This window comes from Cydia fagiglandana, chromosome 17 (assembly GCF_963556715.1).
Source record: "Cydia fagiglandana chromosome 17, ilCydFagi1.1, whole genome shotgun sequence".
NCBI lineage: Eukaryota > Metazoa > Arthropoda > Insecta > Lepidoptera > Tortricidae > Cydia > Cydia fagiglandana.
Genome location: NC_085948.1, coordinates 17927503 through 17951504, shown reverse-complemented (window position 1 = coordinate 17951504; position 24002 = coordinate 17927503). Strand labels below are relative to the sequence as shown.

The 24002-nt window shown below is 40.4% G+C and overlaps 3 protein-coding genes across 4 annotated transcripts; 2 read left to right on the top strand and 1 right to left on the bottom strand.

The window, feature by feature from the left end:
• Window positions 1-708: 708 nt before the first annotated feature.
• LOC134672644 (zinc finger protein 808-like) lies at window positions 709-15152 on the bottom strand. Of its 2 annotated transcripts, none has more exons than XM_063530602.1 (4): window positions 14885-15152; window positions 14104-14256; window positions 3423-3596; window positions 709-2643 (listed from the first exon to the last, which is right to left on the bottom strand). In XM_063530602.1, exons 1-4 carry the CDS (start codon window positions 15006-15008, stop codon window positions 788-790), a joined length of 2307 nt encoding a protein of 768 aa, XP_063386672.1. In that variant the 5' UTR covers window positions 15009-15152; the 3' UTR covers window positions 709-787. The 2 variants fall into 2 exon arrangements, with proteins under 2 accessions (XP_063386672.1, XP_063386673.1); XM_063530603.1 differs by having other exon boundaries at window positions 14116-14256.
• LOC134672844 (uncharacterized) lies at window positions 8415-11242 on the top strand. The gene is made up of 2 exons (XM_063530797.1): window positions 8415-9092; window positions 11045-11242. The coding sequence occupies exons 1-2, from the start codon at window positions 8484-8486 to the stop codon at window positions 11240-11242; spliced, it is 807 nt and encodes a 268-aa protein (XP_063386867.1). The 5' UTR covers window positions 8415-8483.
• A 978-nt stretch (window positions 15153-16130) lies between the features above and the next one.
• LOC134672643 (protein phosphatase inhibitor 2-like) lies at window positions 16131-21262 on the top strand. Its single transcript, XM_063530601.1, has 2 exons — window positions 16131-16662; window positions 17615-21262. The coding sequence occupies exons 1-2, from the start codon at window positions 16258-16260 to the stop codon at window positions 17681-17683; spliced, it is 474 nt and encodes a 157-aa protein (XP_063386671.1). The 5' UTR covers window positions 16131-16257; the 3' UTR covers window positions 17684-21262.
• Window positions 21263-24002: the final 2740 nt, after the last annotated feature.

The window sequence follows — 24002 nt, the reverse complement described above, 5'->3', positions numbered from 1 at the left end:
TCACTTTCGTATTCATAATATTAGCAGGGTTTTTCAGCTCTGTTTTTAAGTTGTAACACAATACTTATATTTAAATTATCTAAATCAGCGGTCGGCAACCTGCGGCCCGCGGGCCGCATGCGGCTCGTGAAACTGTCACTTGCGGCCTGAGTGCCGCCTTGGCTATTTTGTATGTAATAGTGACAAACGACAATGTCTCATAAAGTCATAAATCATTCATAAATATTAACAAAGTACGGCCCGCGTCACCTCCGTTAACTACTGTGTGGCCCTTGGTTGCTAAAAGGTTGCCGACCGCTGATCTAAATAGATGGACACTAAGGAAAAAACATTATATAAGTATCATATTATCATCAAACTGGCGTCAGCCACGTAAGCTTACGAGTAAAACGCCGTTTCGATTGTAGCTTCGGCCACTGGAGAGCTTGGTCACTTTTTCTTTAACCTTTTCGACGCCGTGTCAAACACAAAAGCTGTCACTCGGACGCCACGTCACCAAAGTGTCAAAACTGAAATTGAACTTATGCATATGCACGTAGGTCTATGTTACTCTGTGGTCTGTGACCGATTAATCCGTCTTTGGCGTTGGACCTGCGGTGCGGATATATGGGTCATTCATTGGCGTCCAAAAGGTTAATATCCATTTCAGTCTTTCACTTTATTATGAAACATGATGCCCAACTGAGACGATAATTAAAACACCTTGTAAAGTAACATATTTAATGTATTTCAACTAAATAAACATTATTTTAAAACTTATCAGTTATTTTACCAAAAGCCATGAAGCTCATGAGTTTTCCTGTTTCACAACTATCTCTTGCTGTTCTTGTGAGGGCGAAACCGACCCTTGGAGATTTAAAATTGTTTCATCACTTGAAGCTACACTAGCTACATTAATGGTTTCCTTTTCATGCACCGCCTCGTGTCGTCGTAGCAAATATGGATACCTGCAAGAGTGATCACAATAACTACATTTGAAAGGCTTATAATCGGTGTGTGTTGTCAGGTGACGGTTTAAGCTTGATTTCCGAACAGCCTTGTAATTGCAGATATTGCATGCATATGACTTCTCCCCACTGTGTATTGCCTTGTGTGATATTAGTGATGATAAGCGAGTACTCGCATAATCGCAATCGCTACATTTATGTCGCTTTTCACCAGCGTGCACGACTTTATGACTTTGCAAGATTGTCGACGAATCACATTTGAAGTCACACAATTTGCATGTAAAAGGCTGTTCTCCATGTTTCACCAAATGTTTTTGCAGAACTTTCTTCGCACGGCATGAGTAGTCACAGTAGCTACATTTTAGAAGCTTTTCATCTGTATATGTCATGACGTGTACTTGCATATCTGCTTCCGTACTACACTTGTATAATGGCTTAACTTTTTCAAGCTTATCTCCTGCGTGAACCAGCCGGTGGAGATCTAGGTTATGCGGAAAATCAGTAGTGTATTCGCAATCGGTACATTTATATGACTTCTCAAGTTTGTCACTGTGGCACCTTCTTACATGTCTTTGCAAGTTAGACTTCCGTTGGCAAGAGACATCACAGTAGCTACATTTAAAAGGTTTATCACCAGTACCAGGTTTATCACCAGTATCATTCGGTTTATCACCAGTATCATTGGTCTCATGATTTTTTAAGTCCAATTTAAGGACTGTACAGTTTTCACCATTATGCACTGTTTTTAGATGTCTCATTACACTGGTATGATACCGGCCTGTGTAGTCACATTGACTACATTTGTAAGGTTTTCCACCAGTGTGTTTCACCTGGTGTCGTATTAAGTTTGGTTTCTGATTGCACTGGTAATCGCATTGGCTGCATTTGAAAGGCTTTAAATTTGTGTGCGTCGCCAGATGCCTTTTTAACCTTTGTTTCTTACAGCATTTATAGTCACAATGGTCACATTTATAAGGCATATCGCCGGTGTGTCGCATTAGATGATAACGTAAACTCGTGTTCGCAGTTGTTGAAAAATTACAGAGGTTACATTTAAACGGCCTCTCTCCCGTGTGGACTCTCTGATGAATTCGTAAATCTGATTTAGAACTACACGCGACATCGCAATTACTACACTTAAACGGTTTAATACCCATGTGCAACAACATATGTCTTTCCAAGTTAGGTTTTAGAACGGAACTAAAATCACAGTGATCACATCTAAGAGTCGGCTTTTCGCCAGTGTGCGTCTTCTCGTGAAGTGTTAAATAGTTTTTATTACCACATGTGAAGTCGCAATACCTGCACTTGAAAGATTCAAGACTATGCGTTTTTCGATGACGGCGCACGGCTGTTCTCAATAAGCTCGAGTAGCTACAGATACCACAACGGAACAGTCGGGTCGCGTTGTGTTTACGTATATGAGCCTTCATGACCGTCCTGTTGACAGTCGTAAATTCACATTTGTTGCACATGAAACTCTTGGCACCGTGTTCTGTTTTTTCGTGGTCTACGAGGAGCTGTTTGGTTTGGAATGAGGATCCGCAGAAGTCGCAGAAGAAGGTTGGTCGGTGCAGCGCGTAGGTGCGCCGCCCGACGCTGCAGGTGCGCCGCACAGCATCCACCTCCACGCGCTCCAGCCGCACCGAGCAGCTCCAACCTTGTGATGGAACATTCTCTGTTTTTATCTGTGCCCCTGTAAAATTATGAATGCTTTCAATGAAAACGAAAAATTGTTTTTATGGTCACAATCATTGTGTTACATATTGAGAAAGGGTTTCGTCCTCCTAGTAAGTATATCAATACTTCTGACTGAAGTCAGCTGCAAGTGGTACATAGCCGCCGCCATACATGGAACTTACACGCTCATTTTAAAACAACATGCTGAAACAACACGAACCTTGGTATGTACAGTCGACGTCAAAGATATGTTTACACTTTTGCACCTTACTCCTTTGTAATAAGGCGACAAATGTAACCATATCTTTAACGTCGACTCTACATTCGATCGTATGGCGACGTTAATGTGTTTATGACTCGTAAAGCATTAGCAATAGGAACTATTTATTAAATAAGAGCTTAATGCACAACAAACCAGTTGATGACACTTTAAGGGCCAGCATCTGGTAAGTAGTTTTCTTTTGAGGGTAGACTTAGAGGCAGTTGCACCAATCCGTCTGTTACCGTTAAAGCGTTTGCTAAAGTTTATTGCATGAAAAATTTCATACTTTACTATTGTTTGACGTTAATCGGTCTAATTTGGTTGGTGCAACTGGGCCTTAGACTAATTTATTCTGCTTCTCCTTTATATTTAAGAGCTGTGCTTTTGTCGGTGGAGCAATCTCCAACTCGTCCAGTCCTCCAACTGTATTAACTATATAAAATGCTTATATGAAGTTGTGCAATCATAATACAACATTCCTTATCTACAGTGGCACAACATTATTTTAACTAGAACCTAAAAAAAATACAGACCTTGAAACGCTGACCCATTAGGATGCTGCAATAACTTTGGGCCCAGCTCTACCCCATCCTCAACTTTGTGGTTCATGTAGTCATACTCTTCAATCTCAGCTGCCCCATCGGGGTCGCTGATGTGTGACTCCTCCTCTTTGATAACTATCAGCCCCGGTTCCTCTTTAACATGTACTGAAAAATAATTGAATGAAAGTTATTATCTATTTTGTTGAAACTTAGAAATTTCTCTTGATTTGGTAAATGCGTGCTAGTCATTTGCAATATAAAGCTTGAACACGCCAAAACGTGGGCACATAAAATTACAAATAAATAGAAAATAAAGGTCTAATGGAGCGAAATATATATTGAATATAATTGAAAATATTATAGTTTATCATGCTAATATACTAGACTATCATTTCAGCCTCAGGATTTGACATGTCACAGACTTCGTGATGACCAGGACACAGGCACTTTGCACGACATGATTACTGTATGTTTAAGTAGTCCAAGCCAGAGTTATTTGCGGATAAGTTGATAATATAACTTTAACAGGTGTCTTTTTCAAATATTCATTGATATGGGCCCAGTCCATTGCCATCCGCCTTCATTTATTACCATCCCCCCAAAAGTACCCTTTTGGCATTGTCAGCATGTCCATCATGTTAATACCCTTTCGTCACTGTTATAGTGTAATGATAACACGATGAATGCTACCAAAATAGTAACTGTGAGCTGTGGCTTCTTTAAAATAGGTTTAGGTCATTTTCGCAAATGTTTCTTGCATATATTTCTATAGTCAATGTCCCTTATGCGAATCAATTAACGGCATCGCTTGATGCAATCACAAGTAGCTGGCTCAACCATAAATAATGGGGATACTTAGCATTATTTTTATCTTGCAATCTTCGGGAATGTATTAGCAACTCATAGAAGTCAAACTTTTTATTTTGTGTATTGCTTGAAGTATGTATTTCTATAGAACCATCGTCTAACACCTAACACGCTCAAATACGTTAAAAATGATCAAACGTTTTAATATCCTACATTTTGCATACAAATTTCATTTAGCACCACTATTTTGGGAGCAGATAAGCTCTTGCTAGCTCTTAATCTAACTTGACTTCTCTTTTTGTACATAAATTTGAGATATTTGTCCGTTTTTTGTAACATAAGAAAAATTAGGTTTCGGTCTTTATGTAAGAACGCTGTATGTTCCTAGTTTCTTTTTTTTTCTCATTTGTATCTCGTGTTTTTCTGCTTTCTGGTTGTCTTTCCATTCATTGACGTCTCCGCAACATTTCAAAAACACAAAAACTAATCGATCCTCGATATATTAACATTTTCACAAGTTTCCTTAGCCTAATCGACTTTTCCAATGCTATTGGTGCAAAGTGATTTCGCTCCGTTATTGTTTAAAGCTCGTTATCATGAAAACGAATCATACAATTGACAACTATTGTGGTATCATATGTTCCTCATACTATAGCGATTTTAATTTAAGTAAAGAAATAAAATTTAACCACCCTTTACAAAATTTATAAGCAAAAATGTGTGCCCACGTTTTGGCGTGTTCAAGCTTTAGTTGCATACATTTTGTAACACACTGGTGCATGCAGTGATAATAGTAGTAGCATGCAACTTTAAATTTATGGCAGTTAGTACAGTACAATGCATTAATAATAATATATCTGTTAGCGATGCGCCCACTATACAAGTACCTACTTATACCTATGTTTACCTATGTAACTAGTTAAGTTTTATTTTAAGGAAACTTTGCCATATTGATTTAGATGTTAATCTCTAATACTTAAGGTTCAAATTAGTATGTCATATGTTATGCAAGTAATGTGCACTACGTTGCCATGCGCCGGCGGCAGTCCGCTGCTAGACGCGATCTATGTCACTCGACTGTATCCCAAAATCTAATTAAAGTTCAATGTTAAGTGTAACTTCGCATTTTCATTCCTCGTGCTAGTGCCTACCATCTACAAAGTGGTCTTCGAACCAGATATGATGGACCGAACGCCTATAAAAATGGAAACGCGCAGTGCAAAGGCACGTCGGGAGCACGAGGAACACATGGCGCGCGAGCGAGAACAAAGAAAAAGTGAGGTTATACCGCCGTGCAATGAATCTGCGCCCGATAAAGTCGAGAAACCTTTAGATCCGATGGTCAAGAAGTTTCTACAACACAAATTATACGCGACAAGCAGCATAAAGTCGGAGCCGTTGATGCAATTTAAGCAAATTACCGACACGAAGCCTGCCGCGTCACATGTGGGTGCCGTCCCTAGTAGCAAGGGCTCACGAAGATCGACAGCCTCTAAAGAAGCCAGGCGAAAACAATTAATTTTGGACGCCGCGAAGGAAAAGGCTGCGATTCAAATGGACCTAATTAATAAAACCTTAGACGCGCAACTTGCAGCGCTTAATAGTGACGAAGAGGACCTAGAGGAATACAGTTCACAATTCGATGGTAACGTACCTCTTCGCAACGATATAAATACGTGGGTTGATCACCAAAGCAACCACACGGAACTACCAGACGAGCAGCCAGCCCCCGACAATGGAGTCACCACGGGCACACTGCACATTCCAGTTCCAGCACGGATGCCTGCACCTGTCATACCCCCAGCATTCATCGAGCAAGCGCAGCCGAGGCCAGCGTCTAGCTTAGCACCGCGCGCCGCCGCCGATGGCTTCATGCCGGCAGCGCCGCCTGCGCCCGAAGGTACCGTCAGCGCGCTCAACCAAACAGTGCAATTATTAGCCGGCGCACTTAAAGACCTATCGACCACTAGCAATCAAGTGCCTAACGCTAGCCTGCTCAGCCGAATTAGCACGCCTAAGGACCTACCTGATTTTTCAGGTGACCAGTTAGAATGGCTTCAGTTCAAACAGGCCTACCAGGAGTCTACCGAGGTCTGTAAATTTACAGATAAAGAAAATTTATGGCGACTTCGTAAATGTCTTAAAGGAGCCGCACGAGATGCTGTCGCTGCATTGTTTATAAGCGCCACGTCGCCCGACCGGGTAATGTCGACATTGGAGCTACGTTTTGGAAACCCTGACAGCATCATTTCTCGTATTCTACTAGACATCAAGAAGCTACAGCCTTTGCAACTAGAATATCATAAAGATATAGTTATGTTCGCAGTGAAGGTTCAAAATTTCGTAGAAGCTGTGCGAGCAGTAGGACGCGAGGAGTATCTACATGGCATGAATATCGTCTCCATCATCCTGTCCAAGCTGCCCACTGTGCTCATCTCCAAATGGTCAGACTACAGTTTTAAACTTCTCCAAGATGCGCAGAAATCAAGGTTAGTCATTCTATCGGATTTTCTTAATGACGAAGCATTGAAGATTTCTACAACTACAAGTTTTTTATCAACCACGCGTAGCGATACCTTTAAAAACAAGTCAAGCGATCATTCATCTTCCCGTACACACACTGTTTTACTACAAACTGAAGAAGGCGATTTAAAATGTTTATTTTGCCGAACAGCTGTGCATAAGTTAACGGAATGCAAACCATTTAAGAAAGCGTTACGCAAAGTACGATGGCAACACGTGAAGAAAAACGGCTTATGCTACAAATGCATTATCTCCAAGCATGAACGCGACACCTGCAAGTCCCCCGCGTGCGACAAGGACGGCTGCGGAGCTCCACATCATCGCCTACTACATTATCGGGTAAACAACAGTGCGCGTGACGTCACGGAGGCGCCCGCGCCGCTGCCGAGTGCAAGTGTACCGAATAATAGTACCGCGATAAACGGACCCGAGCCGCGCGAACCCGCGTTCAAGCCAGTGACGGAAACTTTAACTCATATAAATGCGACCGACACCAGAGTGTTGTTAAAAGTAGTACGAGTGCGTGTTCAGGGACCTAACGGTATGGTAAATAGCACCGCGCTATTGGACGATGGATCTACCGTCTCGTTAATAAGTGCCAATCTCGCGCGACGCGTCGGTCTACGTGGTAACTCACAGACATTGCGCGTTCACGGTGCGTTTAAAGATGACGGGCTTGAGTACAAATCGACCAAAGTGAATGTCGACATTAAAGGTATGGACGATAAGGTTTATAATGTTAAATTGCGTTGTGTTGAAGAATTAAGTGTGCCAGTATAAACATTGTCTGTTTTAAAATTAGTTAATTATTCTCACCTAGCCGATATAAAACACAAATTTTGTACCACTGATTCAGAACCTGAACTATTGATAGGTCAGGATAACTTACATGTTGTAATACCTATTCAAGTTAGGGAGGGCAAAGATAATGAGCCATCAGCTACGCTCACCCGCCTCGGCTGGAGCGTCCATGGGAAAGTGTGCGTGCCGCGGACTGTCCGTCCGCCCGGGCGCTCGCCATCTGTCGCTGTCCATACTAACCTTTTTATTACAGATAGCGGAGCAGATCACGATACCACACCAGATGAGTGCCTCCTAAGGGAAATCCACGAAGATGTTAGGCGCTCGTTTCTGCTAGATTCCATGGGCGTGACGGCGCATGCGCGCCAAAAGGCCGACGACGCCCGCGCCGTCGAGCAGCTGGAGCGCTCCGCCGAGCTCGTCGATGGGCGCTGGTACGTCGGCCTTCCGTGGAAGGACGAAAACCGCCCCATGCCCGACTCCCGCCCAAACGCGCTTACCAGGATGAAGGGTATTGAGCGCAAAATGGGTAAGGATCCAGGATTCGCCGACAGTTATCGTGAAAGGGTCAGTCATTTGTTAAAAAATGATTACGCCAGGGAATTGAATAACACCGAGGTCACGCCGAAGACTTATTACTTACCTCATTTCGGCGTGGACAACCCCAACAAGCAAAAACTTCGTCTGGTCTTTGATGCTGCAAGTCAGGTAAGTGGTAGCTCGCTGAACGATTATTTGCTCACGGGACCTGACCTATTGTCATCACTTTTAGGTATAATGCTGCGCTTTCGGGAACACCCAATTGCAGTAACAGGTGACATTAGGGACATGTTCTTGAGGGTTAAGATCCAGCAAGACGACCAGGACGCACTGAGGTTTCTGTGGAGAAATAACCCCACAGAAAATATAAGGACGTACGCGATGACGTCACTCATTTTCGGCGCAAATTGTGCTCCATTCGTCGCGCAATTTATTAAAAATAAAAACGCCCAGCGATTTGAATCGTCGTTTCCCGCCGCCGTCGATGCCATCGTCAACTCGCACTACATGGACGACTACATCGACAGCCTGCCCGACGAGGCGACAGCGATCGACATGGTAAGGAATGTCAGTGACATCCACAGGGCGGGCGGCTTTGAAATAAGAAATTGGACGAGCAACAGCGTCGCAGTTTTAAACAGCGTGCCAAAGGAGACCTTAGGTACCGCTGCTGTAAGGTTCAAAGTCGGCCAGGAACATGAAAGCGAGCGTACCTTGGGTCTCATTTGGTACCCGGCGGATGACATATTGGGCTTCGATTTGTCATTAAAACGTATACCGAGCGACGTCCTTGAAGGTGAGAATAGGCCTACAAAGCGTTTAATGCTAAGAGTAATTATGTCTATATTTGATGTACTAGGTTTCTTAGCACCCTTCACGATTCAAGGCCGAATCATGCTTCAAGAGGCTTGGCGCTTACAGGTGGATTGGGAGGATTACATTCCAGACCAGATATATCTAAAGTGGCGAAAGTGGGTTGACCTTCTAAAGGTAATCCCACCAAAAACATAAATGTAAAAAAGGAGAGCCAAGTTCAATACAAAAATTATGCTTGGCTGTGGGGCTCGCCGCAAAAAGAATGGAGATCTAAATGACTGCCACTGCCAAGTTCTATGCAAAATCCAAATATGTATTTATAGGAACAAAATAACATTATAAACAAGTATTAAACTCTATTTCTTTGCTTTATTGGATACCTATAACAATTGCTGTTATTTAAAAAAATGTGAGATCTTAAAGTAGGTTAGATTTGACTTGGCCAGTTTTCATTATATCAATCATTTTATATATATTGTAATTCTGATAAAACCTGGCCAAGCCAAATCTAACCTACTTTAAGATCTCACATTTTTTTAAATAACAGCAATTGTTATAGGTATCCAATAAAGCAAAGAAATAGAGTTTAATACTTGTTTATAATGTTATTTTGTTCCTATAAATACATATTTGGATTTTGCATAGAACTTGGCAGTGGCAGTCATTTAGATCTCCATTCTTTTTGCGGCGAGCCCCACAGCCAAGCATAATTTTTGTATTGAACTTGGCTCTCCTTTTTTACATTTATGTTTTTGGTGGGATATCAATACTTTTTGTAAAGAAAACTAGGCAGGTATTGAGATTTAATGTTTTTTCTTGTGTTTCCGCTGTATGGTTTTTACTTCTGTTCTTTGTATAATTATGTGGTACCGCGCGCCGCCGACGACACACCGTTGGCCGGTTGTTTAGAGCGTATTAAAAGTTTTTTGTATGGGGCACCACTTATTTTTTGACTAAACTTTATTTTAATATAGCAAATATAATAATACATATATTGGGGTAGTTTCAAATATCTGCTTGTAACGGTTCCAACGCTACAATAAAAAAATATTTTTTTGTATGGGGACCCCCCCTATTTTTTAACTTTTTTTTATTTTTAGATTTTTTCCTACGCTTACACACAATAACCGAGCTGGATTCCAAATTTCATCCTTCTAGGTCATCTGGAAGTAGGTTAGGTTTAGGTACTTATATCAGTCCCAATAAAAATGGATTTTTGTATGGGGACCCCCCCTATTTTTAAACTTTATTTTATTTTTAGATTTTTTCCTACGGTTACACACAATAACCGAGCTGGATTCCAAATTTCATCCTTCTAGGTCATCTGGAAGTAGGTTAGGTTTAGGTACTTATATCAGTCCCAATAAAAAATGGATTTTTGTATGGGGACCCCCCCTATTTTTAAACTTTATTTTATTTTTAGATTTTTTCCTACGGTTACACACAATAACCGAGCTGGATTCCAAATTTCATCCTTCTAGGTCATCTGGAAGTAGGTTAGGTTTAGGTACTTATATCAGTCCCAATAAAAAATGGATTTTTGTATGGGGACCCCCCCTATTTTTAAACTTTATTTTATTTTTAGATTTTTTCCTACGGTTACACACAATAACCGAGCTGGATTCCAAATTTCATCTTTCTAGGTCATCTGGAAGTAGGTTAGGTTTAGGTACTTATATGTCAGTCCCAATAAAAAGTGGTTTTTTTGTATGGGGACCCCCCCTATTTTTTAACTTTATTTTATTTTTAGATTTTTTCCTACGGTTACACACAATAACCAAGCTGGATTCCAAATTTCCTCCTTCTAGGTCATCTGGAAGTAGGTTAGGTTTAGGTACTATAAGTCATAAGTCAGTCTTAAAATTTACGACTTTTTGACCTTCATACCTTTATAACCGTTTGAGCTAGCTTCATGAAATTTGGGCTTCTAGATATCCTTATGGATATAATTAAACACACGTAGTTTTATGTGTTTACGTCAAAGATGTTTTGAGTTATAGAAGGGTCAAAAGTGGCACCAAGTGGTTCGTGTAATATTACACTCGGCGCTGGCTAGCCAGTTCCTTTGCTTGAACTTGGCTTGACACGCTGCCGCGTGTCTAGATTAAAGATATCCGTATACCTAGGTGGTACTGCACAGCCGCGCGCAATGCGGTAACGGACAGCCAATTGGCGACAGCGCGTGCGGGCGAGATGCAAGATTGTGTGGATATCAAGGCAGAGGTACCTACCTCGCCCCCCGCGACCCACGCGCCTACGCACAGTGCTACGAAAGGCTACGACGGCGTAGCGGCATCTACATGTGCTACGACCGCATCGAGTAGTAAGTACTCATACTATAATAATTTACAGATGCATTTTTTTAGCGATGCATCTACTCAGGCGATGTCAGCTGTGGGCTATTGGCGCTGGGAGGATAACGGTACTATTTATGTTGCATTTATTGCAAGCAAAAGCAGAGTTATGCCGGTAAAACAGCTGACTATACCGAAGGCTGAGCTGCAAGCTGCATTGTTGTCGGCAAGACTAGCCAATGCAATTGGAAAGGAGCACAAACTGACGCCTATAAGGCGTTACTTCTGGTGTGACTCCTCAACTGTGATACATTGGATTCGCAATAAAAATCGTACGTATAAGGCCTTTGAAGCAAATCGTTTGGGGGAGATTGACGACCTTACCCGCGTTGACGAGTGGCGGTACATTTCTACGAAACTAAATGTTGCCGATTTAGCCACGCGGGACTCGTTTGATCTAGCCCTACAAAATGAGTGGTTCAAAGGTCCTTCTTTTTTATACGCTGACGAAAGTGAATGGCCTAAAGATATTATACCTACAAGTAACGAGGAGACAGGGGAATGCGTAGCAGTCGTCCAGGTGCGCGAGGAACCTGCATGCATTCCAGTGCCGGACCCACAGCGCTTCTCTTCGTGGCTTCGTCTCACCCGCGCCACGGCCACAGTGCTAAAGTTCATCGCCAGGTGCAAAGGTCAAGCGGCCGAGATCGACTGTGCTATGATGGAGCGTGCCGAGATATTTTTACTAAAACACGCGCAAAACGAGTCTTTTGGGGAAGACTTAGCCAGAATTAAGGTGCACGGGGCTTTACATCGCGCAAGTAAGCTATTAAAATTATCACCCATTTTAGATGAACATGACCTACTTCGCGTGGGCGGGCGCATTGACGCCGCATCAGATGTGCCTCTGGACGTCAAGAGACCCGTAATCCTGGACGGCCGTCATCAGGTAGCACGACTAATCGTCCGACATTACCATGTGAAAGCGGCCCATGGAAGTCAGGAGATGGTGGTTAACGAAATAAAGCAAAGGTATTGGGTAATTAAACTTAGACCTACTGTTAAACTCGTGACGTCAAGGTGCATGTGCAGGATCATGAAGAGCAGACCTCAGGTACCTCGCATGGGAGATCTGCCAGGAGCCAGAATAGAACACCATCAGCGACCCTTTTTTCACTGTGGGTTGGACCTTTTTGGGCCAATGGAGGTCGCGGTGGGTCGCCGCAGAGAGAAAAGGTATGGTGTTCTATTCACATGCCTCACAGTACGGGCGATTCATATCGAGTTAGTTGCCTCCCTTACAACTGACTCGCTCATCATGGCGTTGCGACGAATGGCGGCGCGGCGTGGCTGGCCGCGCCATCTGTACTCGGACAATGGAACTAATCTGAGGGGCGCCGACACAGAGCTGCGCCGGTCGATGGAGGCGCTAGATATGGACGTGCTAAAAGCTGAGGGGGTTAATAACAACATGGACTGGACTTTTATCCCCCCCGCCAGCCCCCATTGGGGTGGGGCGTGGGAGCGATTAATACGCTCAGTAAAAACGGCTCTCAAAGTCGTTTTAAAAGAACGAGCACCAAGGGACGAAGTTTTGACCACATTCATGGCAGAAGTTGAGAACATGGTCAACGGTCGTCCATTGGTGCACGTGTCTGTCGATCCTGCTGACGGTGAGTCTCTTACGCCTAATCATTTCCTTTTAGGATCATCATCGCGACTCCCTCTTGTAGGAGAGTTCGATGATTCTGATCTCAGCCTGAGGAAACTGTGGCGGAAGGCGCAGAGGCTCGCTGACATGTTCTGGCAGAGGTGGCTAAGAGAAATCTTACCCACTCTCGTGCCTAGGACAAAATGGCTGGAGGAGCGGAATCCGTTAAAGGTAGGAGATCTCGTTCTGGTCGTGGATCCCAACTCTCCCCGTAATATGTGGCCGAAGGGGTTGATCACCCAGGTAATTCCTGGCGGAGACGGCCGCATCCGTTTAGTGGAGGTAAGGACGACTACCGGGACTTACCGGCGATCCGCGGCTCGCATCGCTCCTATTCCCGTAAGTTTAGAGTGCTGAGCCAGCACTGGGGTGGGGAGTGTTAGCGATGCGCCCACTATACAAGTACCTACTTATACCTATGTTTACCTATGTAACTAGTTAAGTTTTATTTTAAGGAAACTTTGCCATATTGATTTAGATGTTAATCTCTAATACTTAAGGTTCAAATTAGTATGTCATATGTTATGCAAGTAATGTGCACTACGTTGCCATGCGCCGGCGGCAGTCCGCTGCTAGACGCGATCTATGTCACTCGACTGTATCCCAAAATCTAATTAAAGTTCAATGTTAAGTGTAACTTCGCATTTTCATTCCTCGTGCTAGTGCCTACCATCTACAATATCCATACTCCAAAACATTCCACTCCTTTTAGCAGTTAGATTCGGTCAGGATAATGTAAACTTGCCACAAAACTAAGTGGTGAGTCAGGTCAAAATGCCATCAGTTTCCCTCTTGGTTGGTCTTAACAAGGGTAAAGGAGATAGCATTATGATCTCAGTCGCCAGTTGGTATTGGAGAATTCCATGAAATTGTCTACCGTTGTCCTGTACAAACGCGAAGTTTCTGAAGATTTAAAGCTATAAGAGTTTCCTTTTCTATGACAAATGGTCAAAAATATGCACAGAAAAATAATCGCCTGCTTTAAATGCCGAGAAAAAAGTCACAACACAGGAAATAAAATGCGTTTGTACGGGACAGCCCGTGGAATGCTCCTATTGCGTTAAGTAGGTATAGTAGACATATTAACTTACTTGCCTACCTGCTTACTTACATTGACAATAAATTCTTCTTTTGATACAAAGTCCAAATTTTATTATATCCAGGTAAAAATGAAACTTACGATAGTACAAACAGTCTGCATTACTGGGCCCAGGCACGTTGCGACTTAACTCAGTCTCATTCTCCCCATTGCAGGTTGCCATGTTGCTGTCCCAGTCACACTCCACTTCTTGAGCCTCTTCATTTAGATATGACGGTTCCACCTTGACATGTACTGAAAGATAATTGTAAGCTTAAAATTCAGATTTTACTCAATCAATACTATTATAATTATGCTTGAAATTAAGCCAATTCTTCAGATAGTCTAATCAAAAAATTTCAATAATGGTCTCCTCCTTGCATACATCAATCCAGGATATTTCTTATTTCTGCCCACCCCATGTGACCGCCACCATACATGACTGATAAACAAAATAAAGTGGTATAAAACTAAAGCATCCAAATGTGAAACATTAAAAAGAGCTGCGATAACTCATTAGACATATAACCATTATCATTAATGTATTTTAATTCGTAATTTGAATTGGGATCATACATTCATTGATAAAAGCAATATTAATTTACAATATTTACATATCAACATTTTGGTAGTATAAGAACAGGATATGTAACTGTGTATAGTGTATAAAAAGACTAATAAATATTGTATTGTATTGCACACTGTACTAGAAATCGACATACGATCGCACAAATAAATAATGTATGACTTTAAATTTACTGAAGAGCTCTTGTATAATGCAACCTTTTTTTAGGGCTCTCATGTGTAAATGAATGACCTCTTAACAGCGCAATGCTACAAAACCACAATGTTTGCTGTATTATTGATAGAGAAGTAGACTTACCATTTGAAAATTCTTGGTTAATGGGCTGGGGCTCATCAGAACTCGACTTCGCTTCTTTTTTCACATCACATTCTTGCGTGTCCAACTGACACTCCACTTTCACAAAAACCGGCTCCGTGGACATCCTGGCTTCGTGCTACTTCTGTCTGCTTCAATACTTTTACCAGTCTTATGTTTTGTAAAAAATCGCGACGAAATAAAATATTCAGCAATTAAAATAAAATAAAACAAAATTGAACAAAATAAAACATGATATATGCGACAAGATGGCGACACTTTGACAAGTTTGAATGAGTTTGACACATAGACTTATAATATATAGAGACGGTGTCTCAGCGAGCTGTCACTGTTGCCACTTTTGTTTAGTGTACGATTAGAACAATGAGGCCCACGTTGCTGTAGCCATGTCGATAAAGTCATATCGATAAACTATCGATATTTCTTGCAATTTTAATTTTACTTCAAAGGTTTAACGATACCTAAAATGACCAAAAACGCTTTTATTCTTTATTGTGGTTATCAGATCACAATTTTATAGTCACGCCCCAGCAGGGAACCAAGGGAAAGTTCAGATATTTAATTAAAATACATAAATACCTCCAAAATAGGTGTTCCGCAATAATTGAATTATATTATTATATTATAATATATTCATTATCCATTAGCATTTCAATTATGTTCATGTTTAACGAAGATATTGAAGCTTCAATTAATCGCTATTTCGTTCCGCTGTGTAGCGTTTATCGATATATAACATGATTAAAATCGACTTTTTACATCCCTAAAAGAGCACACATATACGCTTTTACGCACACATACACAGCCTGGGCGCATCAAGAAAGGCAACACTTGATTTGAAGTCCACCTTGTCAACAGTATGGTTGTCCTTTTTTGACAAACGGCATTTTTAAAAGAACGAGGAGAGAGAAATGATACTAGTTGCTGCGCCGTGAAAGAGAACAGAAAACGTTGGGCCCTTGGTTTGACATATTCTGTGACAATGTTTTTGACTAATAAGTGTGCGTTCGGATTCGGATATTGATAAAGTATGCATTTGCTAAACTGCATTGTTTTATTTCCAGCATATTCGAAAACAAATTAGAAATGTAAATTATACTTTAGATTAGAAATTGTAAAAGGATTTAAAAACCATTAATAAAAAAATGTTAGACAAAACCGGAAAGAACTTTCACTAAACCGCACCTTACCTTAAGTTTAATTCAGAATGACAACACCAACTTCTGTCACGATTTGTCAAATTATGGTAGAATTTAGAAAAACCATCGATGTTCACGACTTATTTGGTAAAGTAAAATCTGAAAACTACTCAATACCTATCCGTTTGCTTTGTACAATGCAACAGTATTAGCGGCATGGCTCAGAATTTGCAAAAGAAGCCCTCCAAGGGCATACTGAAGACGTCACGCAGTGTGGACGTGCAGAGCAGCGATGGGGCTCCGTCGACGAGCAAGCGGGCGAAGGAGCAGCGATTCGACGAGATGAACATAATGGAGACGTTCCACCCGGCGAATAAGGATTACGGGCACATGAAAGTGGACGAGCCGAAGACGCCGTTTTCAGAACCCGTAGACGGAGATATGGAGCCGGCAGATGAGCTGGACGCGAACATTTTGGCGGCGAAGCTGGCGGCCAGTATGAACAAGCCACCCAAGTGCGTGGAGGCCGACAGTGACGATGACATGGACGAGTCGGACGAGGCGCGGGAGCGCCGGCTCGAGTTTGAGAAGAAGAGGAAAATGCATTATAATGAGTTCCAGGTGAGTTACGGTCTTGGGAAAACGCAGTTAATGTTATTCTTTTGAAAGATGCTTCATATTGTAGCAAATCAATCAATGGTAAGCACAATAGAAACGTGAGCAAATTATATGCAAGTACAAACACAAAAGTCATGGTTAAGAAGATATAAATAGGAAGCAAGCAAGTGAAAACATGACAAGGCACAGGGACTTATGAAGATAATAAGATGTATCAATAGAGATATAAGATGTATCAACCTATGTTAATAGGAATAGTAATGATCATACCTGGGATAACTCGGGGCAAGTTCTAGGGATTTGATATCGATAAAAAAGACATCGATATAATTAAATTCTTGTGCTCATGAACATTCTCGATTACTATAAAAAGGTTTAGATTTTTATCTAGACGGCAATCATTAATACCGACGAATATGGAAAAAATATTGATTGTAACACATGTATTTTCAAAACTATTTTAAAATAAACATATAGGTACCTACACGTTTTGATTTGTTTAGTTTTTGATTTAAAAATGAGGAAAAAATAAGTAATATTTATTTATGTCGAATAACATTTAGATGTTGACAGTAATGTCGATATATTTTTTTGGCGATAAAATAATTTGCTACATCACTTTCGTATAGATGCCCCGAGTTATCCCAGGTATGGTAATGATCTTCTATATAAAAAAAAATCATGTGCATCATTGTAATACAGGTTACGATTCTTATAAAACCAATTTTTGACTGATTTCTCATGTGTATTTTATAAATACACATGTTGTTGTAGCCAAAAAAAAATCTGTTATACCAAAACACAATAAACTAATTTTCAGAATTTTCTATCAAAGGAAAGAAATATTTACAACCTTCCTTTGGCTCCCCTAACTATCCAGCAGATACAGATTATAATGTGTGTGCAATAAAGGGTATTTGTATACATATAATAGTTAATATAAATTATTTTCCAGGCATTACAACTCGCTAGAAAGCTACTAGCCCAAGAAGAAGAGGAAGAGGAAGAAAAAAACTCCACCTGACTGCCGTGCACACCTCCCCATCTCCGCCTTCAAGGCTGCGTGTAAAGGCTTGTAGAGTCCACACTTAAGAGGAAAGGGGACAACCTGCACTCCATACAAGTAGCAGTCCCCATTTTCCTCTCTGGATATTGACATTATGGAAAATATTTTTACATAATTTGATGTATAGCTATGCCCCAATGTTTGACATTTTTCGATTTTTTATTATTATAAAAATTGGAGCGAAAACAGATTTCATACAAAGTTTTATGTACCTAACTCTAATAATAATTAAAAATGCCATGGATGATGTACAACAAATTGTGTCAAAATATTTTCAATAATATTAATTTCTAGAGAGGAAAATGAGGACTCTGTTTCTATGAAAAGGCGATTTCGCGCGGGTCCTCCACTTTCGTCTTAACTGACCATTCTTAGATCCCGTGAATCACATGAACCCGCTGCGAGTATTATTATTATTAGTATCTTGGCCTGTGTTCTGGTATTATGGCTCGTAGGTAACATTCCTCGTGCCGCCCAATGTACATTAGGATGTACACTCAGTTTTGATGGAATGTCAACCGTAATAAAAAACAAAGTAGGTAGCATTTCATTTGTCTTGTAAAATTTTCGAACAAATGAAATTCAACCCAATTAGAAATACAACAAGATTCTAACTTCCTTGGCAATAATTTTGTATGATGGGCGGCACGAGGTTAGTAAATATGGGTAAGCGTGGCTGGCCGTCACATTGGGGCTTGCTTACACATTCACTCACACACATTCATTCAGCCAGGGAGTGTAGTATTTTGAGCGTGAAATTAACCGATCGCATTAAAAATACAATAATGCGGTCCAATACGCGAATCACTGACGTAACTGAAACTGCCGCCAAGCTCTGTCTGCCGTATGCCGGATGATCTGTGGGCCAAAACAGCCGCCCGTTGGGTCCCACAGATTATAAGGCGTCACGGCAGACCTCGCCGGAGATGGTCGGACTAGCTTGACGCCTTTGACAGAAACTGGTGGGAGACTTCAGGGGATAGGGATACGTGGAGAAATAAGGAGGCCTTGCAGCCAGGCACCTGGCTTCTTTTGCAGGAGGCCTCCAGCAGTGGGACAATATGGGCTCATAATAAAAAAATACATATGTATTCATTAGTGTTAATTGCCAGTTCATACATTTGCCACTAAGCAAGGCTGTGTAAAGAGGCCCCAATCTGAAGGCCAGCCTCACTTACCCGTATGCCACTTACTTACTTAATGGCACAGCAACCCAAAATGAGTCTTGGCCTCCGACACGAGTACACGCCAGTTGTCTCGATCCTGTGCCATCTCCCGCCAGTTATCGGCATGGAGATCGCGCAAGTTCGCTTCAACCGCCACACTTACCCTAAATGACCTTATATCATTCAAGAGCCAAATCATCACAAATAGTAATCATGGTGTTAATATTTGTGCCAATTTCAACCAAAAAGGTGCTTATTGTCGGTTGTGAATAAAGCGCTATTTCCATGAACCTTCAATTTGAAATCAAGCTTATTGACAAACAACAATATGGTACCTTTTACTTGAAAACGTCGCATTTAAGCTTCAGGTTCATAAGTGCTATGTAACCTGCCATCAATTTTTTCATCAGTCAATCTTGCTAATCTAGTGACATTGAACAGGCTTTTAAGATTAAACTTTAAAATGCGTGTAATTCATATGGAAGACAATAATAATAAAATATGTCGTGCTAAACAATGCAATTTATATTTCCAGATAGTTTGAATAGAGTTACGAAAGTACGAAATTCTAAGAACTTTATACATACATTCACCATCAAAAATATCTGAGCTGAGCTTACCCTAACATCATGGGAAGCCCTCATGCCCCTGATGGTGACTGCGTATTCAAAATTACCAGGGTTGACTGTATGACAGACACCCATAACTTACAAAGTTTACATAATGTTTATAATCTTCATTGTACAGTATCTTAGCAGCAGAAGTTGCTAAGCGGGCGAGGTGTTCAAAATTACCTTTACACGCTCTTATCCTCTTAACAATAAAGTCGCGTCGAGATCGTTTTGTACACCTCGCCCGCTTAGCAACTTCTGCTGCTGACTGCTCAACCCTTTTGTCTAAGACGATTAAAATAACAAACATCATGATTAAACTCCATTATTATTTATAAGTTGTGATAAATCATTCGATTGGTGTATTACATCAAAGAGAATTGATTGTAATGTATATGTGTACTAATGTATATGTATATATGTACTCAATCAATGTATCTTTGGTGTATATCGAAAGAATTCAATTAAATATCAAAGAAGCCATACGTGGTTCCTTCCAAGGCGGTTGAGTCGATTCTAAAAGCATTAAACACAATGAGTGTATGGTAAATTATACAGAATTTCTTATCTATTATTGCATATTTTGCCTTTTTTTATATAAAATATATTTTGTATTGTATTTCCTACTATTATTAACCTAAGCCATGAAAAGTTGCATATGCAACAGTTGAATATGATAGAAGTTTTGGAATGAATTCAAGGTGCAGAAATAATTGTGTTACCTGTTTTAACAACCCTTATTAGTTTTACAAACATGAACTTTCTTTATTAACTAAAACTAATAGACTTCACTCGAATGAGTGTATGACCTCGACATTCGACATTATATATTAATACATTATAGATTCCTCATTAGGTACGGTCTGGTAATTTAATTTCAGTACTATATTGTACCTTGTCACTGTGACAATAGTATGAGGTCTCTAGCGACTTATTATTTATTTTGTACTCCATTTTGGATTTCACGGGCCTATAAATCCCGGTTTTTTGATAGGCTTGCGTGGGGATACAGATCCAACACGCAGAGGCCCCTTGGGGAGATTTAATGTCATGTAGAATGTTATTATTATTTATTTCATATTGATTGCCACTGTGCCAAGGTACGAAATGGTACTGAAATTAAATTCTTTGACAGTACCTACTTAAATTCAGTTGTTACAAAGGTAATCTTAAATTTAAATTTTCTATTCCGGTACTGTTTGCTTCCAACATTTCAATGTGCCAATTTCAGTCATCTTCCTTTGTAATAAGGTTCCAAATTGAATAGCCATATCTTTATTCTTGTGTTAATTTGAGGGGCACAGTTGGGAGGTGTTATAAGTTCGTGGTTTATTAATCAAACTTATATACATCTAATGAACGAGAAATACCATAAAAAATATATAGAACCTAAATTTGCTAATACTATCCAAGCCTAACAGAGTACGCTATTCTTAACGTCATTGTAATAGTTGTTCAGTAACTTCAGTATGATCTACATCAAACAGGGTTATAACCGCCAAAATCGAAGTTCGCATTGCGGGCATCTGTTTCTGTCTCTTTAATTACTACTTCATTGGAGTAAAAGAGAAAGATCCCCGCATATTGCGAATTTCGGTTTTCGCGGCAGCCCCACAGATGTTAGACTCAACAAAGTCACTGTATAAGTGGATAAATCCTCAGCACGTTTACGGCGCGTGTATTATTATTATTAACTAACACAAGTACTTGTATGTGCCGTGCTGTCGGCGTGTGAAAACTCGTATTCCGGGCGGGGCGTGAGCGGGGCGCGCCGCTTTTATGACTCCTCTACACGATGGGCCAGCGCCGGCCACTCCAAGGGACGCAGCCATGCGGTAGAATGAGATAGCACTTGCTCCCTCTAACGCATAAATGCGTCCTTTGGAGTGGCCGGCGTTGGCCCATCGTGTAGAGGAGCCCTTACATATAAAACGCTCACGCGCCGCCCGGAAAACGCGCGTGAGGGAACCTTTACCATTGTATGATAGTATGACGTCAAACCTTAGAGTCAAACATTGAGATTAATCGAGCTTGTCGAAGGTTACATAGGCGAATAGATGTAGTGTATTGACTGACAATATGTATTAGTTGTGTTGAGTTGACAAAGCAGTGTTATTGTGATCTCGAATTGAGTTAACGTCACTTGTATTGTAACAAATTGATGTAATGGACTTTTAACCTTGGTGTCCTAGTTTGGGCTTGTGCACAAATCACGCAAGGTTCGATAGGGGGTGGGGGGCCACGAAAAAATCACGATAGATCACGTTGGGGGAGGGGGGTATAAGGAAACATCACGTGTATTTTTCTACAGTGAACGAAACTATGAAAAAACACCTACCAACATGAGTAGATACCTTTTTTCGGTTTCGTTAAACATAAATCTTCACTCTACACTATATAGCGAGTCTATTTACGAAAATAGAAAAATAAACAAGATTTTCTATATACAATACAATTTTTTTTTTAATTAGGTCTAATGAAAAAATTTCAAAAAAATACGTGTGAGGTTGTGTGGGGGGGGGGGGGTCAAAAAGTAACCGAAAACACCTCGCGTGATTTGTGCACAACCCCTTTACAGTTTAAATATGGAGACTATCGTGCATAGACATTGTGAAATCAAGACCATAATAGTTATTGAACTTTAATTCAATAAATAATAAATTAATTAAAAAATCACACGCTGCAGGTAAGCTTCGAAGCTTGTTGGCCAAGAACAATTGGACCTGTGTTCCAAAAGATCGCAAGTTCGAGTGCCCTAATAGCGATGATTTTTTCGTTTAATTTAAAAACTTTGTATTTAAATCATGGATAAGGTGTATTGGTTTTGTTTCTATTTGTATACAATTTGAAAAAAATACTATAATTCATGCGAATTAGGTATAGCAGGGTGTCAGAAATTATGCAAAATTGAACCCTATTCACATTGAAACCAAGTTCAAATTAATGTGGGAAATATATTCCCTCTGCCTTGAGCCATTGCTTAAGAGCTACAAAGCCAATGCAATTAATTGATGTGTGTAATTTACGTTACAGCTATGTGTTTTATTTATATATGAGGCGATAGAAAAATTATCGAAAGCGTTTAACGTTGATTGTGTTGATTTTGTAGTTCCTAGTTATATTGTATAGGAAATTATCGAAGTACTTAGAGTTGACGTTAGTTACCGCAACGCTATGTGGCACCATCGCAATCGGGAACGCCGTAATATCCAGCTTTTTTACCCGAATATCACAATCGGTTGTCTAACAGCCCGGGAGGCATAGGCTTGAATTAGCAACTTTCAGTAAGTATTTAAAATTAAATGATTTATACCTTTCCAAGTTTTCATAATTTGTATCTGCGAATGTTTAACCAAAGTTCACGCTAATTTTTTTGTCGGTCTGAAAAAACACTGAAGAAACTTTGTGTTCTCAATTTCTTTTGTGCGATATCGCGGGCGGTTTAGATGGTTTGGCTTTTAAAATACCTACTTATGATCTCGATTTGTTTTTGTAATGCAATTATTTGTAAATAGCGCTTTCGATGGTAGAACTGTAATTATTATGAAAATGAATGGAGATCGTGTTTTCTTTATTTACATGCATTTAATATTACATGAGGTACAGTCACTTGCACAACGAAGTGCACAATAATACATTACGATACAAATGCGAAAAGTAGTAAATCTCAACGAGCGGTGACAAATTAACACGACCGAAAGAAGGGTTTTATATCGATATGAGTTGCTAATTATCTATTCGTACGTGTATCGTACGTCGTACGTTTTACATTACATATGGCGCTTTCGACGTAGGCAAGTAAATCGCTAATTACCGCACTAATACGGTAAAGGAACACCATATGTACTGCACGTCCTTTATGGCTCTACAATCTACAAATACCTAAGATTGTGTCAGATATTATTGCACGCTTCGCTGTGTAAGATATATTGCAGGTGATTGTACGGTGGGCTGCCCAATGTGGGTATCAACTAATATGCGTAATTTTTATTTACTTTTATTTTATACTTAATCTATTCAATGTAATCCTTCCTATAACAATGTTACTCTCAGGAGTTACAAGCCAACTTCATGTGGGTTAAGCGATGTGCCGTCGGAAAGTTTTCAAAATTGAGAAAATTCCACATCGAAAAATTCCGGAAACTTATGGAGATCGAAATTTTTCGTCTCCAAAATAAAAGTCCCTTTTTTATTCTGTTTCCTATTAAATTTTCCTGAAACTTTTTTAAACTTTCCGCAAGTTGCACTTCAATAATTGGGTTACTTTGACAACATAAGTCAGAGGTGGATCATAAGCCATATATGACTCATAACACGCATAAGCTCGTATAGCTGTACTTTGCATTGAGAGGGTTAACAAGTAGTCAAAAGGTTAAGTTTTGACTGGCAAGTTTACTTGGAACAGGCAATAATATTGTAAAAGCTAAGGATTATTAACACAATGGATTGCAAAGCAATATTTGTGTGGATTGTACGAATAAGTAAGTTGTGAAGTGCTAT